Source organism: Aegilops tauschii, chromosome 1 (genome assembly GCF_002575655.3).
Source record: "Aegilops tauschii subsp. strangulata cultivar AL8/78 chromosome 1, Aet v6.0, whole genome shotgun sequence".
NCBI classification, from domain to species: Eukaryota; Viridiplantae; Streptophyta; class Magnoliopsida; order Poales; family Poaceae; genus Aegilops; species Aegilops tauschii.
The window spans coordinates 322,283,413-322,304,200 of NC_053035.3; the positions used below are offsets into that span (position 1 = coordinate 322,283,413).

The following is a 20,788-nucleotide window of genomic DNA, read 5'->3' on the forward strand; positions in this document are numbered from 1 at the left end:
GCCTCGGCGCTTTTTATGGGGCCGTTTCCGAGTGGCTGACCCGTGGGCCCGAGCGATCCTATCGCATCTGTAACAGGCGTTGGCTCGATACATGGCGAAAAAGGCGGCGCGAAGATCGAGAAGCCCCTATCTGTTTGTTCCGTTTACTGCGCCACGCCCCGTCCCGCGCGCTTCTCCAAATTTTTGAATCCCGTGAGATCCGGAGACCACAGAGCATTCAATCACATCAAAGATGCCATACTTCAATTCACTCGGCAATCTCAGAAACTAGAATCGATTGAGGCGACTAATGCAGGGTTAGAGTACCAGTGTGTTTTCAAGACCTTGTTGAAATGCCTTTGAAGCATTGAATCGAGTCGGAACCACTTCAACCCTTCTTCACTCGGACCTCAATCCATTCGGGGGCTAATGACGATGACATGTACCTGGGGTGGGGTCATAGGCCTGACCTAGACACCCTACCCAAGGACACTGCCCTAGAGTCAAAGACATTTAAAGTCAAGCAGAAGATACCGACTGGAATCACCCTGAAGTGTAATCCACTCGACGGAAGATTCCACTCGACCATACGAAAGAGTCACTCGGAGCACAGAAGGCCTAGAGTCACCCGAGGATGGCAACGGTCAGGCATTCACTCCGTAGTCATAAAGGTCATTAATAACAGGCGTTACGAGTAACGTCCCTGTCTTAACTTACATTGAACCCTGTGTAACCGAGGGATGCAAGGGGCCTAGCGCACTCTATATAAGCCACCCCCTCCTCTGGTACAAGGGTTCGCACCCCCTGTAACTTCAACACACATCCAGTCGACCAGCCTCAGCGGCACCGAGACGTAGGGCTTTTACCTCTTCCGAGAGGGGCCTGAACTCGTAAATCTGTGTGTACATCCTCGCCGTAGCTAGGATCCTGCCTCCTCCTACGTACCCCCTACTCTTACTGTCAGGCTCGTTCCCACGACATCGACCACAACAGAATTATCCATCCTCACCAAGACATTATTGCATCCCCATACTCTGAAGTAACTTTAAACCTTCAAGTAGTGTCGCCGCTTCCGCAGAGACGACATCTGCCACATGCTCAAGGCGAGAAGTAGAAGCAACAATGAAATTACCTATGTGGTCTCTAACCATCGCCCCACATGACCCCGTATGCAGATCCTCAATAAAAGACACATCAACGTTTAGAATTTGTTGCACTGCCAAAACAATGGGCCATGTGTTCCGTCTAGGTGCAGTAGTTTGTTTCGCTGCCGCTCATGTGAAGTCAAGAGCCAATGCATGGATGGCTAGCGCAGATCGCAACGGTGTCTGCACTTCCTCCCCTATGACCTGCTATCTACGCTGCCACCATTCGAACCATCTCGATGTAGCTATCAACTGTGGAAGCTCTATCGAGTTATCACAATTGTGTTGCGTCAATTGATCACACAAGAGAAATTCTAGAACACCGGAACCCGAGCCATTAACAAGCGACGCATCATGTACGACCCTCTCAATCCCAAGGGCAACCCATACTGCCTTTGCTCTCGCATAGTTAAATAAAGCATGCTTGATATCTTCTGCTCCGGCTTTGCAAAATGGGCATTAAGAAATACTGCCAATGTGATGGTTTGCAAGAACACAAAAACAGTGAATAGCGTTATGTAGGCATCTCCATAGGAAGATCTTAATTGTTCCCGGCAATTTTAGACTCCAAATTTTCCTCCATACCGGGTGTGGCCGGGAACCACCATGACGACTCAGACTAGTGCTATCATTGTATGTATCCTCCCATTCTTTATAATAGGCTGTCTGTACTGAGAAAATCCTCTTTTTGTAAGGTGCCATGCAACGTAATCCTCCGTTACCTGATGGTGTAGCGGAATATGCAGAATACGCTCTGCATCAATATGCCAAAAATTGTCCCGGATAAGTTGTTCACCCCACTCTCCCGTAACTGGGTATATAAAATCATTCACTCTTGACAATAGTTGATTACCCCTTATTGTCATCACTTTCCTCGATGCACTGCTTGAGATCCAACAATCACTCCAAATATCTATTTTTGCACCATCTCATACTCTCCAAATGCATCCCTTCTTGAAGGTTTGGATCCCTGCCCATATACTCCGTCATACACATGATGACCCTTTTTTTAATTCACAGTTAAGAATATCCCCATTGGGGTAATATCTAGCTCTCAACACTCGGGCATACAATAATTCATTGTTCTCAATCAACCTCCAACACTGTTTTGCCAGCATCGCCAAATTGAAACTGTGAACACCACGAAAACCCATACCTCCTTGCTCCTTCGGTACACACGTTTTCCACCATGCAAACCAATGTATCCTACGTTGGTCATCCTCGTCACCTCACCAATACTGCGACATTGCATCAGTGATCCCCTTATAAATTTTCATGGGGAATTTAAACACACTCGTCGCAAAAATAATTTTATTTCAACATTTTACAGTTTTATTAGTGTTTCCTTTGTAAAAATCACATTTTTCAGATCTGAAAACCTGCACACCACAAGAGAAGGCTTTCACACATAGTCCTGGCCATGGGCAGCCCGGCCCGACCCGAAAAAGCCCAACCCGGCCCGGCCCGACGCCGCTCCCGGGCCAGGCTCGGGCCGGGCCCGGGCCCATCGTTTTCACGTTTTCCTGAAGGACGGGCCGGGCCGGCCCGAAGCCCGACGGGCTTTTACGTGTTCGGGCCGGGCTCGGGCCCAGAAAACAGGCCCGACGGCCGGGCCGGGCAGGGCTCGGGCCTGGGTTTTTTGCGTCGGGCTTGGCTAGGTCCGGCCCGAGGTATGGCCAGGTATATTCACACATGACACACTACGCATCGACACCTCTACCACCACTAACAGAGTCACAGGTGGTCCACGGGCCAAGTCCATGGTGGCGCCCCCGCTCGCACTCCCCACTATCCAACCGAACCAGACGTCGCGACAGGCGAAAGTCTCGTCACAAACCAAACCCAAACGCCGCAACAAGACCCCTAACCCGATCCAACCCCAGCCCGCACCCGCGCCCCCTCTTCTCTCCTCCCCTCAGTGTGCGGTGGCCGACTGACTGGCTTGTGCCTGGTTCGCGACTGGCGTGGTGCTCCGCGCAGCCAAACCACAAAGCTACAAACCCCACTCCGCCCCCGCCTCATCGCCTCCTCCGCCGCCCTCGCCCCGCCGCCGACCGCCCCCGCAGCCGTCTTCCCCCCCGTGAGGTGTCGCCGCCGCCGCCGAAGCAGTAGGCACGGTTCTTCCGGCGCCGGGCGCCGGGGTATGAGCAGCAGCCGCCGCCCCGCAGGATCTAGGGTTCCGACCACCCCTCTCACGTATGGCGGGTGCTAGAAGCTCCAGCGACATCACCTCGGTATCTCCCCCTCCCCCCCTTCCATTTATCGCTTGTGGCTGACGGGTGCAGTGTGCTCGCGTCGGGAATTGCTCCGGGGTAGCGCCTGGCCGGGCGAGCTAGGGTTTTGGGTGGCGCCTGAACTGGGACGCTTCGTGTTTTGGATGCTTTTGGCGGGCTGGTTTCAAGTTCGTTTCCAGGTCTCGGAAATTAGGGTTTTGGAGTAGCATCGAGTGACAGTCCGTGAGTGTCGGGTTTACTGTGTCCAGCTGTGACCAACTGCGGCTTTGGGTTCCTGCACTAGCGATTCGATATTAGGCTTTTAGCCAGCAGAGGATGATTTGCTGGTACGGCATATGTCATGCAGAATTAGTATTTGGTCCATTTCGCGTGCTTTATTATGTGGAGCTTAAAAATGGGCTGATGCTCATAAGGTCATCACGATTAGCTGTTCACTGCAGTTTTATGCGAGACTCATGGGGAGGCAAGTGGTTGTGGCCTCCTATAATTGGCTAAGATTCTGGCCTTTCGCTCCTATTAAGCAGGTTATTAGGCCTGTAATGTTTGATCACCCATCTGAAGACCGATGATTTATGTAGTTATGCTTATGCATTAACTGGAGACATGTGTAAACCATCTACCAAATGCCTAGCTTGCTCCAACGTTTCCTGCTCACACTTTACTTTCGTCATTGACATGTTGGAACTTCCATTTCTATATAAATTTTAAGTTTGTTTATCTTGCAGACAAACACCCATGGATTATGATGATACTGATTTCCAGAGCCGAAATTTTCAACTAGCTGGTGAAGACAACAGTAAATCCCCATCAAGTTTGCGGCCATTTGCACTGCCGAAACTTGATACTGACGACCAACTACAGGGCCATCTCAGATTTGGCAATTTAACAGACTCGGAAGGATTTTTCAGTGTAGGAGGGCACGATAATAGTTGGATTGAGGTGCTGTCCACTGGAAGTAGTGTTGTTGGTTTTAGTTCTAGCGCAGCTGAATCTTGCTCCATATCTAGGAGTAACTATGTCTGGTCAGAGGCAACATCCACTGAGTGTGTGGAAATGTTGTTGAAGTCAGTGGGAGAAAATGAGATGACCGGTAACATGAATGATAATGTGCATCAGCAGTTAAGTGGCATGGACAGTCAAATTGGTCCATCCAACATGCAACCCAACTCTAGTGACTCTCCATCAGATAGCATTGTGGTGCCGACTGAGAATGACCAGTCCCAGGGCACTCGTTCTAGAATGCCAGAAGATCCTTTGACAAGTCAACCTCAGTTTGAAGATATTGCACCTTTCTCAATGGTTGAGAAAGCTGAACATGCCATGCCTTCAACTTTATCAGGCAGGAAGTCGAACTATATGTTGGATTCTGTTTCTGAGAAGTGCATTGTGAGTGAGAAGCTGTCTTCCGCTTCTCAAAACACACCAGAAGGCTGTCCAGCTGTTGACAACTATTTTAAGGTGGTTCATGATGGTGATTCTTTGGACAATCTCAACATACACTCAGCTGGAGTTGATTCCGATAAGTTGAGCAACGAAGCCTTCTCGGAGTTAGCTCGAATTCAGAACATATACTCCACCGACTCATATCACTTCGAGCAAGGCAATCATATGCACGCAAATAAACTTGAAGGAGGAATGCATGAATTGCAAAAATTGACAGAAAGCTCTGATGGATTATTGGAGGCCATCACAAATCCGGTTAAGATGCTGCAAATGAATGATGACACTTGCAAGAGTGCCAGTGATTCACTTCAACCATCCCTTTCACAAGTAGAACATGAGGCAGAAGGCCATAAAATTTTAGTGGACGCGCACAAAAAACCTGTCATTAAGAACTTCAGCATTGGCGAAGAACCCAGTTCTGCTAAATCTTGTCAAAACCAGTCGGATTTGAATAATTCTAATCCTCATCCCGTCACTCCCTTGTCAACCGAAAGTAGCGAGTTGATTCAGTCTCCAGATGGAAAACAGCCTGCCCATGTCACTGCAGCTCCAGAAGAAACGGAAAGTGATGGAGTGGAAGATACAGTTGTTGATGTCTCAAAACATGGAGTGCCGGAGCAGCATCAAGAATCTGTTGATATTCTAAAAAATGTTGTTATGGATGATGCAAATATCAGCAATGACGTTGAAGTGCTAGAGCAGCATCAAGATTCTGTTGATAATCTACAAAGTGTTGTTTCAGAAGAACAATCAGGTAGGGAGGAAATCTCAGTGGTTTCAGGGGATTTTGAATGCTTGGTAGAAGCTGGTCATGATGGAAATGATAGACGTCTTACTGGTACATCAAAAGATGAGTTTGAATCATCAGGGCATGTTGCACCTGTCAATTCTTCAGCTGGTTTATTTGATGAGAATGAGAATGGTCCAAACGTTTCCTCAGTAAATCATGAGGGGCCAGTCAAGGAAGATGATACACCTGTTTTAGAAGACGAGTCTGGAACTAATTCTGGGCCTCAGGAAAAAGAGATAGCACCTCTAAGCAATTTAAGCAGCGATATAATTTCTACCACGGTTGCTGATACATCCAATAAATCAATGGATAAACCTGACTGTTCAGGAGGTGTTCCATCCGATGGTTCTCCTGCTGGTGTGCTTGAAGGAAATGATTCGACGATTTCCTCAATAAATCATGTGGATGCAGTTGATAAAGGTGCTAATTCTTCTTCAGAAGTTGGAGGCCACAATGTAGCACCTGTTTCTGAGTCATCGGCGAAGAAGTCAGCAATGTCGGTGAACTCTGACATCAATTCTATTTGTAGCAGTGGTACCGTTCCTGTCGCAAAAAATCCACAGGGCGAAGGGCTGGCTACTTCTTTGGGTAGTTTGACCACGAATCAAAGTCAGGATAATTCAGGTGACTTGTCTTTTTCTTTCCTTCTACCAGCCATGTATTTATTAGCAATATGTATTCCACGTAAGCAGGTTTTCTTTTGAAACTGACAAAGTTGGGATTCATTCAGGTGATCATCCAGATGCTCATACAGAGAATTGCCAGGTTGACAGACCATTACAATCTGAAGACCAAGAAATTTCTCATCCACAGAAATGCCAGATTGGTGGATCTTCTGTACAATCTGAGCATCAAGGAAATTTAGCTACTGCCTCCTCCTTGGATGTCTCATCTGGCAAGGGTGCACAAACCATCATAGAAACTCCTTCAAATGCAAATGACGATTTAAATGTGCATATAAAAGGTTAGTTGTTTGTGCTAGCATAATACTAGTGATGCAGTTTTCCTCAAGAAGAGCAGTGTGTCACTGCTTCTTTTAGAAGAAACATTCTTTCTACAAAGCAAATATTTTCTAAGCATGCTTTATACTTTTCCCTTAAAGTTGAAGTGCAAACCGTTTCCCCCCTCAAGTTTGCACATTTAATTCTTGCTCCGTTACGTTCCAGATCCATAATGTATTTCTAAATGGCATGCATGGAACTTTGGAGCATTCTTTAAATTTAATCCTTGCACTTGACTTCGATACGTTTTACAAATTTAAGCTCCACTATAGGTGATTAAGTACACTTGGTTGTCTTCATTCTGTTATGAGTAGTATGCATGTTCTAACACAAGCAGCAGAAAAATTCAAATGGATGCAAAGTGACATTCTTTTGGCTACAGATAACGAAGGAAGCTGTAATGATGGTACATGCGGTTCCCCTACAGTGATTAGTTGCACAGAACCCTGTCTCCAAGAAGGTGGGCAGGAGGGTATCACTGTGCTTCATAGCAACCTAACTGAACAAACCGAGGATAAAAAAGACCCTACAGCCTCAGCTGGCGCTTCCCCTAGTTCAGAAGATTGCTCTGCCAGAAATATAAAACATAGTCTTACTTCTGAGGAGACAAATACAACGGGAGATGATCGAAGTTTCTCATTTGAGGTCGGAGATCCACCAAAAGTGTCTGAGAAAGTTCATCGTCCTGCTTGGAGCCCTTTTCCTAGATCTAAAGCTGCTCTAAGTACCGAGGTCTCTCTCTCTCTCTCTCTCTCTCTCTCTCTCTCTGCATGAGCTTGATGCTTACATACCACACATTAGACTTACATTAGCTAGGACAAACTGTTTGAAGCTTAAACATCACACCTTAGCTGTGACATTGGCGTGATTTATTATCGTAATTTGTTTACTATTTCCTAATTTTTAGGTAAACTCACGAATCCCTAAACCTGGGACTCCTGGAAATGAGTTGAAGCACACCAGTGAAGTGAGTAAGAATACGTCTGTTCTGGATACTGGGAAAGAACAACAATCAGGGAACAAAGTGGTTGAAAGTGTTGGGGTGCGCTCTAGCAGCTCGCATATTGGTCATAGTACTGAAACTAAAAGTGCACCGCTAGAGCAGCCACAACAGCATCCAACTCCCGAGAGCAGTGGTAGGCAAATCTCCTATATTCAGACAGTTCAGATATCTCTATTACCTGTCTTGAATACATCAGTTTCTTGTGCAGCTCTAGCGCACCAACCTTTCACAGATTTACAACATGTGCAGCTACGTGCACAGATATTTGTTTATGGTGCTCTTATGTAAGTTAGAACTCTTTTACATATGTGTTGCTTGTGTAATTAGAAATGTATGGATTATGGAACTTAATTTTCTTTCTGCAGTCAAGGAATACCACCAGCAGAGGCTTACATGGTGTCAGCTTTTGGAGAACCTGGTGTGTGTTGTTTCATAGATGGAAGTCCTCTATTTTTCCTTCTTTTTTGCGGATTTTTCCTTGTTTGCATTGTCTCATAAATTTTCGCATTAACATACAGTAGGTGGCGGCAAACCTGCCTGGGAGGCAGTCTGGCGAGTTGCTGTTAAGATATTTCAGAATCAGAAGTCACCCGTAGCTGGCTTGGAAACTCCTACAAGCTCACGTATAGGTAAATATGCGATACAATGATTACACTATATACTGTACATACATATATTTTTAAATTCCTGAGCACATGAATCTGCAGGCAGCAATGTGGCTGAAAAAGCCAGTAAGGGTACAGCAGGTAAAACTTCACCAGCTAGCAAAAAAGGTGGCAAAGCTGTGTTGCCAGCACATACTGCTGTAACTCTGCACTCACCAACTTTCAACATGTCACCGCTTGGTAGTTCTACATTGAACCTGCAACGAGGTTCCCATCTGGATTTTAGTCAGGCTGTATCACCAGTATTCGCATATAATTCACAGACAAGGCAGCCTACTTCTGCTGTTGCATCCTGGTTTCCTCAGAGCCATGGTACACGTGCTGCACCTTGGCTGGCTCCACCACAAAACTTAATATTTGATTCATCAATGCAACCAACTGTGCCTTCAAGTGAATCTGCAAAAGGATCTAGTAAAACTATATCCATTTCACAAGCTATTACGCCTGGTCTATTTCTTCCCAGTCAGGCATCTTCTACTGTTGCTTCTCCATTAGCAGTTGTACAGGAGGAGAAACAGAAGACACCGGCTTCTAAGCGTAATAGAGCTGGAGCTGCATCACCAAAGCCAAGAAAAAGAAAGAAAGCTTCAGCAAGTCAAGAACAGCAACCTGACATTGCTTCCTCTCAGCTCAAAACGGACATTGCATCATCCCAGCTCAAAACAGACATTGCATCTGTTATTCCTGCCACTGAGCAGACACCAGGCTTCACCTTATCTACTCGTTCTCCAAGTAATGTTCTGGGTAGCCGGCTTGTTCCTAACTCAAGTTTGATCACATCTGTGCCTAACTACCTGGGTGGTAAAGGTGGTGAGCAAAGAATAATCTTTTCAGAACAGATCAGTGGTGGAGTGGACCAATCTATGGACCAAGCCAAAGGTGCAAGCATGTACTCTGAGGAGGCACTGAGGCACAGTGAAGGTGTGTGGAACCACTTATCCACAAACTCAAGGAGCAAATTACCTGCAGAAGTAGAACAAAAGCTTACTTCAGCAGCTGCTGCTGCTTCTGCAGCAGTTTCTGTTGCGAAGGCTGCTGCAGAAGCTGCTAAAATGGCGTCGGTGGCTGCATTGCAGGCAAAAATGATGGCAGAAGAAGCCCTTGGCTCTATGAAATCTGCTAATTCCTTGCAGAAGCGTGACACTGGTGAAGTTGATGTAAATAATATGGCAAGTGTGTCAAGTTTGACGCCCAAATCATCATGGAAAATAAAGGACAGCACTAATGCCCCAGGTTCCACCATTTCGGTGGCACGGGAGGTTGCTAGAAAAAGGGTTGAAGAGGCATCTGCAGCTGCAAAACGTGCAGAAAACTTAGATGCTATACTTAAAGCTGCAGAGCTTGCTGCAGAGGCTGTGTTCAAAGCAGGAACAATCATAGGGATGGGTGAGCCTCTGCCTTTTACTCTAAGTGAGCTGTTGGAAGCTGGTCCCGATGGCTACTGGAAGTCTGATAGAGTGAAGAATATGAAGACTGGTAACACCAGTGAGAATGCGGTAACAGAAGAATTGGAGATACCTACTAATAAATCTGGCAAAAAGCATGATAGCAAAGCTAAATATGATCAAGCAATACAGAACTTGGAGCCATCTTCCAGTGTCAAAAGTTTGCAGCCAGATAAGATGCCCTCAGGTAAAGCCACAAGTACCTTTTGGTATGTTGTGATCGATGTTCACCTCCAGCTGATTTTTGTTTGTTTGGCTCATGTAGGGAATGGGATTGAAGATAATCTCACTGCTGGCCCACTCAATGGCAACACAACTGATACAGCACCAAGCATAATTTGGAATGGCATTGGAAAAGGATCTCTTGTTGAGGTGAGTTGATTCTTTTTGTCTGGATATATTTCCCCCTTTTGACATGACTAAGATGATAATCTGCTTTGTGGACATTTTTGAAGCTAAAATATACATAAGATGTATTTTTTTTTCAAACTTATGCATGTTGGACCAAGTTTTTAGAGAAAATTATTAATACCTACAATGTCAAATTTGCATCATTAGGTCCATCATGAAAACTATTTTCATATTTAATTTATTTGGCATTGTAGATGTTGATATTTTATTGTAAAATTTTGGTCAAATGTAGAAATGTTTGACTTATACGAAAATTTATGCACCTTATATTTTGGAACGAAACGAGTACCTTCCATTATTCCTTGCGATGCATCTATTCTCCATGACTGCATCTATTTATAAATTTCAATATACACCTTTGATTTTTTTTCTAATGACATTTGTTACAAATAATAATAAGTACGCCCTAAATTATTTGAAGGTCTAGCTTTATCCAAGTAAAACTTCTCTATTTGACCAAGTCTACAGAAAAATGTGCTAATATCTACAGTACTCGAAATTTGGTGTTGTAGATGGTGTTATATCTTTCTGTAGACTTGGTCAAACTTAAGATGTTAAACCTAGGACAAAGCTATAACTTAATTTGGAATGGAGGGAGTACTTATGACTAATCTATTAATATTTTTCATGGGATTAAGCGGCTAACGACTGTGATGTACTCTATTTTTTTTCATGTTTGGTGTTAAATATATTTGTTTGTCAGCTTTGCTTTTTTCTAACCTTATATTGTATTCTTCCATTTTTGTGTCAGGTTTTTGCTGCTGAGGGTGGTTCTAGAGCAGCTTGGTTTTCTGCGAAGGTCCTTGATATAAATGAAGATAGTGCATGCATCCACTATGAAGCCCACGGTGAAGGTTAGTACCGATTGTTCTATTCATATCTGCACCTTAATTTTTCCATTAGGCACACATTGTTTGCACTCTTTGATTATCCTCAAGCTACACCACAATAAGTGTTGGTTGTTATGCTAATCAGGCTGTGGGATTGGCTGATCTTTTTTTAGGTACTGGTCTTTCCAAGGAATGGGTGTCACTGAAGCAGGAGGGGGAGAAGGCACCTCACATACGTCTTGCCCATCCTGCTACTATATCTAATTTGAAAGGTACTAGAAAGCGCCGTAGGGACACAGCAGGAAATTATTCTTGGGCTATTGGTGATCACGTGGATGCATGGATAAAAAATAGGTATGCCATTCAGTGTTCTTACATGCTGCTCTTTCATGGGTAAATGCCGGAAGCAGGAAGATAGCAGCATATAGGCTGTAGATTTGCATATCCACTGATGGTGTTTCTGCTCAATGCTGTGGTGGTAGCCCTATTTAGTATTTTGGACTGGAAAACTGCGCAGAAGCATTTCAGAAGTATATACATCTAAAATGAATTTTAGAGCAATTCTAGACTGTCTTATTTCCTGTTATAGGTTCATTCTGGTGCCAGCAGTGTTCTGCTAGTAGGTTGAGTGAGATACTAGTATTCTCTTTTTTTTATCACTTATTGATCTGAAGCTTGTTTCTTTCCACAGTTGGCGGGAGGGAGTCATTTCTCAGAATGGTGAATTTGGTGACACAAAGTTCGTTGTGCAATTTTCAGGTAACATTAGCATGATTGTCCATCTCATCCTTTATGGTATTGTTCTTATTCTGAGTTTTGTTGCCAAGTGCATGTTTCAAGTTAGTAATAATTTATTACCATAGTTTGTACATAATGAATGCTTCCAATCAACTGAGTGGAGCAGCCACAACATATCTGAACTGAAATTGATGTCATCATAATTTGATTGTTCCTAACCTAGCATTGATCTTTGGCTTTAGGTTTCCAGTTTGACCTGCGGATTTTCATTTATTAATGGGAAAAGTTCTTCAATAGATGATTCTTTAACCGTCCTTATTGCCTTGATCATGTATTTTCAGCTGGTGATTCCTTAGTCCTTGATGCTTGGAATCTTCGTCCATCACTTGTTTGGCAGGATGGTGAATGGACAGAGTGGTCCCGTGCACGAGAGAGGAAAGATAAATCAAATAAGGTTCCTTCTATATTCTACACTTGCTCGCAATTTTGACTACCCAAATTTAAGCTTTGTCCAAGAATTAATCCAAATGTTCTTTAATACTGAATTTTTACTCAAATTTGATACTACTGGATTCGTCTCAAAAAGTTCTTATGATCTCATCTTTTAACTACTCCCTCCGTTCCTAAATATTTGTCTTTCTAGACATTTCAAATGACTACCACATACGGATGTATGTAGACATATTTTAGAGTGTAGATTCACTCAGTTTGCTCCGTATGTAGTCACTTGTTGAAATGCCTAGAAAGACAAGTATTTAGGAACGGAGGGAGTACTAAAGAAATACATAATTTAAGGTTAGAACTTATATTTGGACAATCAAATACGCCACACCTCGTTCTGCATTGGATGGAGTACATTTTATTTGTATGGAATGCGCTAAATATTACCTCTACACAATTATATTTGAATAACAATATTTTTGGGTACAGGGTGATTCTCCATATGAGAAACGCCAGCGGACAGCAGTGAACGATCCTGTGCCTACTGTTGAAGAAGCACGTCCCCCTTCTAAAGACAAGAAGAGCACTAACACTGTAGTGAGCGACCCTGTGCCTACTGTTGGAGAAGCACGTCCCCCTACCAAAGACAAGAAGAGCACTAACACTGTAGTGAGCGACCCTGTGCCCACTGCTGGAGAAGCACGTCCCCCTACCAAAGACAAGAAGAGCACTAACACTGTAGTAAAACCAGATGAGCCAAAGCCACTGGCTTTATCTGATAGGGACGTGCTTTTTAACATTGGAAAAGGTGCAACTGAGATTAAAACCACCAGGCGACCTGGACTGCAGAAGGAAGGAACAAAGGTCTTCGGTGTTCCAAAACCTGGAAAGAAGAAGAAGTTTATGGATGTAAGCAAACATTATGTTGGCGATCAATCTGATAGGATTTCTGAGGGTAGTGCATCCACCAGATATGCAAAACATCCAGTGCCACAGGTGCCAAGACCACGGGAAAGTACCCTAAAACTCGATCAGAGAGCCAAGAGGGCAAGTGACATGCGATCCAGAGGACTTAAATCTGCCAAGCCTCAGACAACATCAACTAACGGTGTTCCTGGCGAGGATCCTTTATCCACTCCTGTCCCAAGCTCTAGTGCTCTTGAAAGTACTTTTGCTTTTGCGGCAAGTACGACAAGCTCTTCCAACCCTGTGAACCCAACTGTAGAAAAGAATAATTTGGCTCATGCCACTGATCTTAGAACTGAAGATGCTTCTATTCTGGAATCACGTTTACAAGCCACACCAACCATTCCTGCTGTCAAGAAGAATCCAATCGCTGCTAATCGAGCTAAAAGGAAATTCGTTCCTTCTGCGGATAGTAACGTGAACAGGAGGGTGCTGAAAACTCCTGACGTTTCAGCCAAGACTAGCTCAGATTCTGCTGAACCCCGAAGGTCAAACCGCCGGATTCAACCAACCTCACGGGTAACTACTGGAACTGTCCTTAAGTTGGCACTAAATTTATACTGTAGTTGTACTACTTTCCGTCACTGAATATTGGTAGTATGTCCTTGCGGTGCATAATATAGCTATAGCTTACTACTTTTGAGCCTTTCAGTATCGTTGTAGTCATTCTAGACTTTTGTCAGAAGTCTCATTACTGTTATGAGTTTCTATACTAGTGTTGCTCCCTTTAGAATAAATCTGAGCGATGTGACTGTTTTTCCCCATTGTGTGCTTGTTACATGTCTGAACTTGCTGCCGAACCTCTACATACACTTGTTTTACGGAGTTTGATACATCTGCTAACTTAGCCTTGCTGTTTTCTGTAATGCAGTTGCTCGAGGGCCTGCAGAGTTCTCTTATAGCCTCCAAAATTACTGGCGAAAAACTCCCTAGGACTAATTTCAGGAGTGCTACTTCTGCCTCAAGAGGTAACTGACTCTTCTCTTTTCTTTGTTTCCGGAACTTCATTTATTGGTGTCATTTCTGATCCTGTGCTTGTCAATCCGTTTCGGTAACCTTGTGGAAACAGGAAAAGCCCATGGCTGATTCAAGGCAATCGAGACGCTGTTTTGGTGAGACAACCATGGCGTGTTTGTACATATCGGTAGCTTGCCGAGTATGGAAGCAAAAGGGGATAGGATTTGAGTGAAGGCTTTTGGAGCTGGTGTGTGTGGATGTACTATAAAACTAGCTTAAGTTAGTGTCTTTTCTCTCTATTGCACTGGACAGTATTATTGTGTCGTAGGATTAGCCATTAATCACCCCCAAACCCTCCGTTTAATCTGTATGGATACAGTGCCAAGGAGAAGGACGGGGTCTGGCTTAAACTTACTCATCAACGGTTGTACTTTACCTTGTCTCGAGTACCAGCCCCATGTTGGAATGATCGACTGGTGCTCTTTGGTTCCAGTGAATGCTTTGACCTTGATGTGACAACCGTGCTTTTGCTGTGTCTGCCTTATGTGTGCACTGGTGTGTTTTGCGGCTGTTACACCCTATCTGTAGGGAGAATTGCGTTTTTCATGCTTACACTTTGTTGGTTATAAGATATGGCACAGGGTATCACTTCGATGAGTCAAACTTTGTTGCCAAGGAACGGACACCAAACGTACAATGAATTCAGTGAATCATGAAGGTGCAAGCTTTCTATGATTGTTGACCTTTATAGCCAAGAATCGTATAGGAAATCAGTGAATCGTGAAGCAACAAACTGCCTGCTGATTTTTTCAGTGAAAAATAAACTACCTGCTCATCGTTGACAGCACTAGATCGAACCATTCCCTCGGCAGTAAATGTTGTAGACATGGACAGCTCTCTATATTGCATATTAGACTATTATTTGGACACTAATATATGCTAATGGCGGCTGCTAAAACCTGTTTTCCGGGGCTTGACTTTCTGTTACCTAATAAAGAGTTTCGTGTTGCATAAGTATGTTATATCAAGTTGCCCTCTTCGAATTTCTTGAGTATGCAATTGGAGGGGAACGTTGACTTCCGTGATGAAGAATGGCTTGTCTGAATCGCCTTCGCCTGCCTAGATACATACTGTACATCTCAGCTATGAGACGCTTATAGCCATTGATCACCAGCAAAGCTAGTCGGACCAAAGGAAGGATGGCAGAGTCCTTCGACAAGATGAAGGTGGAGTTCACGGGCCATGAAGAGAGCGTGCAGGCCCTCGCAGAGGCCTTCCACGACTCCGGCGAGGTCCCCGAGAGGTACATCAGGCCGGAGATCGATGCCGATCCCCTGGCCGCCGATGCGGGGGGTCATGCTCTGCCGACGATCGACATGTCCAGGCTGCTCGACCCCGAGTTCTCGGCGGAGGAGTCCGCTAAGCTCGGATCCGCCTGCGAGCACTGGGGCTTCTTCCAGGTCTGCAACAACACCATTCCACGATTCATGTCATGTCATCAGGCAGCAAGCAGAGAAATCTCTGGAGACGTTTGATGTTTTATTTCTTCCCCTGCAGCTCGTGAACCATGGCGTGGACGGGGGGCTGCTGGGGCAGACGAAGGCCGACGTCGCCGAGTTCTTCGGCCTTCCCCCGGAGGAGAAGTCGGCCGTGGCGATCCCGCCCAACGGCATGCAGGGCTTCGGCCACCACTTCGTCTTCTCCAAGGAGCAGAAGCTGGACTGGGTGGACCTGCTGTTCCTCGCCACCAGGCCCGCCCAGGAGCGGTGCCTGGACTTCTGGCCCACCAAGCCCTCCACCTTCAGGTGAAAATGAAATGCTTCTCTGTTTCGTCAACTAGATCCCTCCCTCCCTCCACCTTCAGGTGACATGAACCGGAATGATTCAAGCATCTTTTTGATCCCTGTTGCTGTGCTCATCCTGATCCCCAGGGACACGCTTGACAAGTACACGACGGAGCTAGCAAGTGTAGCCGAACAGCTGTTCAGGTTCATGGCCAAGGACCTGGGAATTGACCAGGAGGCGCTCCTTGGCACCTTCAAGGGCCTGCCCCAGTGCGTGAGGATCAACTACTACCCTCCCTGCCGGCAAGCCGGCAAGGTGCTGGGCCTCTCGCCGCACACCGACGGCGTTGGCATGACCCTACTCCTCCATGCCAACGACGTGCAAGGACTGCAGGTCAGGAAGGATGGGGAATGGTTCTCCGTGGACGCCCTGCCCGGAGCTCTCGTCGTCAACATCGGCGACGTCCTTGAGGTGTGTTCCTAGCCAGTAGTTACTATCTGCTCTGTTTAATCTGCAAATAGTATGATCATTTCAAGTCGTCAGCTGCCGCTCTATTAAGCTTATATTGAAATAATAAAACACTGAGAAATTGCGATTGGTTTCAAACAGATCCTCAGCAATGGCAAGTACAGGAGCATCGAGCACCGGGCGGTGGTTAACCCTGACAAGGAGAGGATCACCATTGCAGCGTTCCACAGCGTGCACCTTCCCTGCACGATCGGCCCGTTTCAGCAGCTGGGCGACGCACGCTACAAGACGGTCGATGGCCTTGACTTCACCAAGGGATACTTCGCGGCGAAGCTGGAAGGCAGGAGGTACCTGGAGAGCTTGAAGCTATAGGCATATGATGATGGTCACTGGTCAGAGTGGTGAGTGTTATGATAAATTCACTTGGTTTAATACTACTCCTATTGCTTTCCTATGTCTCAGATGTGTTGCTTTCAGCGTGAATGTTATGTGCAATCTTCTCATGGGATGATTTTGTGAATTTTTTCTTTAAAGAACAGAATGTTTTGTGGACATTTTTTTGAAGAACATAATACTTTTGTGAACTTAATGTATTAGGTGTAAATACTGCCTGTGGATAGCAACAATTTGTGAACAGTCTTTTTAATTTCCCCCCTAAGGTATATATGTTCCATCGACCTAGGACTAGGAGAAGCCAGTATCCACCTTCTGTTGTGATCTACTCCCTCCGTCCGGAAATACTTTGTCGGAGAAATGGATGTATTTCCAGACGTTGGGAGTATGTAGGTTGTGATTTTCTTTTGGAAACAATAGAGATCCACAGTATGAGAGGCTAAGTGCAGAAGAATACGCAATCAGCAATTGAGAAGAACTGTTTAAACTAAAATATTAGGATGGACATAAAGTGCTGTAAGATGGATTGAGTGCAACACCAAACTCAATCATAGACAGCAATACAGAAACCTCAATGAAGATCAAGATAAAAGCTCACTCGGTCTCTTGGGAGCTAGCCACGCTGAATAAAAGCTCATCTCAACAGAAGAAATACGCCGCTCATCTCAACAGAAGAAATACGCGGTGACCATTCCAAAGAGGCAAGTTCAACTGGCAAATAAGTGGTCACGGGTTCTCCACTGCCTCTCCTTGTACATTGATCATCAGCTCTCTGTTTCTGTCTATTCCCTGTAGCTATCGAAGAACACCTATCCTCAAGATGCGAGTCCTCGCAGTTGTCAATTCTGTATGTAGAGCAGCCATTTTGCTCAGACTTCTTCTCACCCTCGAAAGTAAAAAGGCCTCTATCTCCGCGACTTTTGCCCCATCATCACTAATCAAAGCTTCTTTGCATGACTGCAACACTGACGAGAACAGAGGGAAATTTCTCTGTGCTTACAAACCATCTTCTACAACATTGGCCCCAGTTACTTTGGTCTCTGAATCCTCCTGAGACATAAAAAAGGGTTTCACTGTAAGTAAAGATTGACATGTATGTATATACAAATTGTGCGAGGTTATAGATTCCAATAATACATGATGGATTTATTTAGCATGCACAGAGGTAATGAATGTAGCATGATATGTCACACAGTCGCACCATTGCCATCTTATAGTGGTTAACATTACAAAATACTTGTCTAGACAGCATTTTCTGCACTTTACTGAAAAGGAACTTCAAGCCTCAAATATTGTCAATGTGGCACTCTATATCTGTGTGCTATCATATATCCTACCGAAATTCTTGTGCTAAAAAGTTAAATATTGCCTCCTCGTACTAACATATATATAGTCTGCAATCGAACTCATGTACAATGAGATACGCAAACCAGACATGTTACTATATCTAGACTGAGAATCAATTCATCCCTCGGTAACAAAAACATCAACAACAACTGACCAAAACAGCAAAATGTGAAGAGATGATATCAGATTTTCACAACAATAGGCACTCAAATGCTCTTAAGTAACTTAATTGTATAGTACTATAATCCAGGGACCAGATGTAGGAAGATTCAAGTTCAGGCTCACCTTGTTGCATACCAAAGAAGGTGGCCAGGCCATGATGTAGGGATGGAGAGGGCTGTCAAATGTACCCCGGAAGAGTTTGATAAACTCCGCTGTTTCAAGGCAGAAGGATAGAAACCACTCGGGAGATTCAGTACTCGCGTGACAGTAACTAGACAGGTACACAAAGCCGTCGACAACTGCCACACTGTTGACCACGATATGATCTTCTAATGAACACTCGGTGAACTCAACAAACTTGTGCAACGGAAACCTCTTCTCCATCCATCTCTTGACACCATCATCGTTGGCTCTCCAGAACCAAACAGCAAGCGTCCACTCCTTTGCACGGGAATCGTCCGCGCAAACGATACAGAGCTCGCCGTCCTTGGTCTGACCAAGCCTGAAGTTTGTGGAGTGCTTCCCTTTTAGGGGCTGCGGCAAATCCATTTGAGAGAACTGCAATGTCGCAGTGTTGAGCACAAGCATGCAGGCTTGGGTCTTGTGCTTCCAGTAGATGAATCCATTCACCAGGGTACCAGTGTGAAACATGGGCCTGTCAACTCCACCATCCCCAGGCTGTGGCGTCGCGGTATCCACCGGCGGCATAACCAGCCACCCCTTGCCCCTGTCGTCCGATGAGAAGACGGCGATGCGCGCCCGCGCCCGCCGCAGGGACCTGCCGTGGCGGACACAGACCGCACGGAACGACCCCTGGTCCTCTTGGAAGAAGACGAGGTGGATCTCGAGGGAGCAGGAGCGGGACATCTCATGGGGCAGTGGAGGGAGGAAATCCAGAGCCAGTGTGAGTGGGTTGTAGGCGGCAATCTGCTCGGTGCTCCGGTTGAGCAGGACGACGTAGCCGTCTTGGCAGCCCTGGATCTCCCACCCGGGAGAGGGGTCGTCGTTGTCTTCCGGGAGTCGGGTGAGGAAGAGATCGCCGCCGCGTATTGCGGCGGCGAGGTCTGGGTCGGACCGGCGGCGGAGGGGGACGAAAGAAGGGAGGGAACAGCTGTAGGACTCGATAAAGAGACCGAGGAATGGGGATGGGTGGAGCGACCGGAATCCGCGGCGGAAGACGGGGGACGAACGGACAGCGTGGAGGAAGGTGCGGCAGGCGAGGGCGGCGCGGATGAGGCTCGGGAGGGAGGGGAGATGGAGGAAGATCTCGCGGAGAAGGTCGTCGCCTATAGAAGTGATGGTGCTGGGAGCTGGTGGGGCATATCTCGCCGTCGGCGGCCCTAGTTGGGAGGCCATGGCAGTCGAGTTCGAGCTTGGGCGGCGGCCGCCGGCTCTTGTTTTCGGAAGGAAACGGTCGCCACGTCCGTCCGCAAGGAAAGTGCGTCCGGCGTGGAGCAGACGCAGGAGTTCTCTCGGCTGGATTTTCTCTGTTCTCGGAGCCGAGAGTGGCCGAATATTACTACGGAAAAGTATAACACCGGGGGGGTTAGATGATTTACCACGTTTTACGAGGTGTTTGATGATTTGCCCCAGATTTGTCTCAATGGTCAGTGGCCCCGGCCACACCCGTCAATCTTGGAGAGAGGGGGGGGGGGGGGGGGCATGATCAAAGTGAAAAATAAAGCGTGCGTTAAGACTTAATTTCTAACCAATGTATGGTTAGATGGTTAGCAAGACAGTGATATCCCCGTTCATCAGGGTTTAAGTCCTGATGTTTCTGGTGATGTGCCTTTAATGGGTGGAGACGTTCCCGTTAGTTGTCGACTACGAGACACCTATGATGACTTCGTCAATCTTAAATAATATACCGGCTCAGTCTCTCGGAGATGCTCATAACTAAAAAAAACTAATGGCGGGAGTTCTTCTCTGCGATGAACTGCCCATGAATCGTAAATTTTAGAAAGTTTGACTTGACAGAAAGCTTATACACGGTTAACTGAGGGAGTACAAGGCAGTCACGGTGGACGACTGTTGTCCTAGCTATGGAACAATAGTCCCTTTCTTTTTTCAGTTTTTTCTCCTTTCCTCTGATTTTTTTGGTTTTATGGAAAAACACAAAATTAGTTGGTTGGGGCTGCTGAGTTGGCACTGCCTAGTCAGCAGTAATGTGGTAAAAAACAATTGACTGAGTCAAAATTGAGACAACGGTATGTTCACTGCTTTTGCAGCTCAGGGTTGAGTTTTAAACCATCACGTTGGTTTAGTGTTGTACTGTGAACTTTTCTCTTTTCAGAAGAAAACGTTCCTCACGCCCGCAGGAAGTGAGCGCTTGTCCGATAGCTGCTTGGATCATAGCATCGGTCTGGGAGGTTGTTAAGAGCATAAATCTATATAAAGTTTCTTTTGAGGTATCGATCAACACTAAAGCATCGTAAGACCCTAGTACAAGAAAGGGGGAGAAAGCATGGGTAAGGCATGATTAAGGGGGGTTGCTTGCCTTCGATTGCAACAGCCTGGTATTGCAACGTATCCTTGGAACATTGTTGTGAGATGGATCGAAAGCGTGCACGTAAGAAGCGTCGTTT

The 20,788-nt window shown here is 45.7% G+C and overlaps 3 protein-coding genes across 4 annotated transcripts; 2 read left to right on the forward strand and 1 right to left on the reverse strand.

Annotated features, from left to right (window-relative positions):
• The first annotated feature begins 2,952 nt into the window (after window positions 1-2,952).
• Window positions 2,953-14,585, forward strand: LOC109741650 (protein SWOLLEN 1). Of its 2 annotated transcripts, none has more exons than XM_073497149.1 (17): window positions 2,953-3,358; window positions 4,084-6,215; window positions 6,322-6,555; window positions 6,975-7,324; window positions 7,500-7,728; window positions 7,804-7,879; window positions 7,961-8,013; window positions 8,114-8,224; window positions 8,303-9,892; window positions 9,971-10,077; window positions 10,868-10,970; window positions 11,120-11,300; window positions 11,638-11,705; window positions 12,026-12,138; window positions 12,615-13,610; window positions 13,963-14,059; window positions 14,161-14,585. In XM_073497149.1, the coding sequence occupies exons 2-17, from the start codon at window positions 4,094-4,096 to the stop codon at window positions 14,175-14,177; spliced, it is 6,447 nt and encodes a 2,148-aa protein (XP_073353250.1). In that variant the 5' UTR covers window positions 2,953-3,358; window positions 4,084-4,093; the 3' UTR covers window positions 14,178-14,585. The 2 variants fall into 2 exon arrangements, with proteins under 2 accessions (XP_073353250.1, XP_073353253.1); XM_073497152.1 differs by having other exon boundaries at window positions 3,013-3,358; window positions 8,117-8,224.
• A 273-nt stretch (window positions 14,586-14,858) lies between these two features.
• On the forward strand, window positions 14,859-16,890 carry LOC109741647 (2-oxoglutarate-dependent dioxygenase 11). The gene is made up of 4 exons (XM_020300720.3): window positions 14,859-15,508; window positions 15,606-15,853; window positions 15,980-16,304; window positions 16,443-16,890. Exons 1-4 carry the CDS (start codon window positions 15,248-15,250, stop codon window positions 16,671-16,673), a joined length of 1,065 nt encoding a protein of 354 aa, XP_020156309.1. The 5' UTR covers window positions 14,859-15,247; the 3' UTR covers window positions 16,674-16,890.
• Window positions 16,891-17,162: 272 nt separating this feature from the next.
• Window positions 17,163-19,731, reverse strand: LOC109741646 (uncharacterized). The gene is made up of 2 exons (XM_020300719.4): window positions 18,327-19,731; window positions 17,163-17,744 (listed from the first exon to the last, which is right to left on the reverse strand). The coding sequence occupies exons 1-2, from the start codon at window positions 19,557-19,559 to the stop codon at window positions 17,691-17,693; spliced, it is 1,287 nt and encodes a 428-aa protein (XP_020156308.1). The 5' UTR covers window positions 19,560-19,731; the 3' UTR covers window positions 17,163-17,690.
• Window positions 19,732-20,788: the final 1,057 nt, after the last annotated feature.

Coding starts and splice junctions, on each gene's coding strand:
- LOC109741650 (XM_073497149.1), top strand. CDS start 4,094: ATGGATTATGATGATACTGATTTCCAGAGCCGAAATTTTCAACTAGCT. Junction 10,971..11,119: donor CTATGAAGCCCACGGTGAAG/GTTAGTACCGAT, acceptor ATCTTTTTTTAG/GTACTGGTCTTTCCAAGGAA. Junction 11,706..12,025: donor GTTCGTTGTGCAATTTTCAG/GTAACATTAGCA, acceptor ATGTATTTTCAG/CTGGTGATTCCTTAGTCCTT.
- LOC109741647 (XM_020300720.3), top strand. CDS start 15,248: ATGGCAGAGTCCTTCGACAAGATGAAGGTGGAGTTCACGGGCCATGAA. Junction 15,509..15,605: donor AGCACTGGGGCTTCTTCCAG/GTCTGCAACAAC, acceptor CTTCCCCTGCAG/CTCGTGAACCATGGCGTGGA. Junction 15,854..15,979: donor ACCAAGCCCTCCACCTTCAG/GTGAAAATGAAA, acceptor CCTGATCCCCAG/GGACACGCTTGACAAGTACA.
- LOC109741646 (XM_020300719.4), bottom strand. CDS start 19,559: ATGGCCTCCCAACTAGGGCCGCCGACGGCGAGATATGCCCCACCAGCT. Junction 17,745..18,326: donor CTTCTTTGGTATGCAACAAG/GTGAGCCTGAAC, acceptor TTTATGTCTCAG/GAGGATTCAGAGACCAAAGT.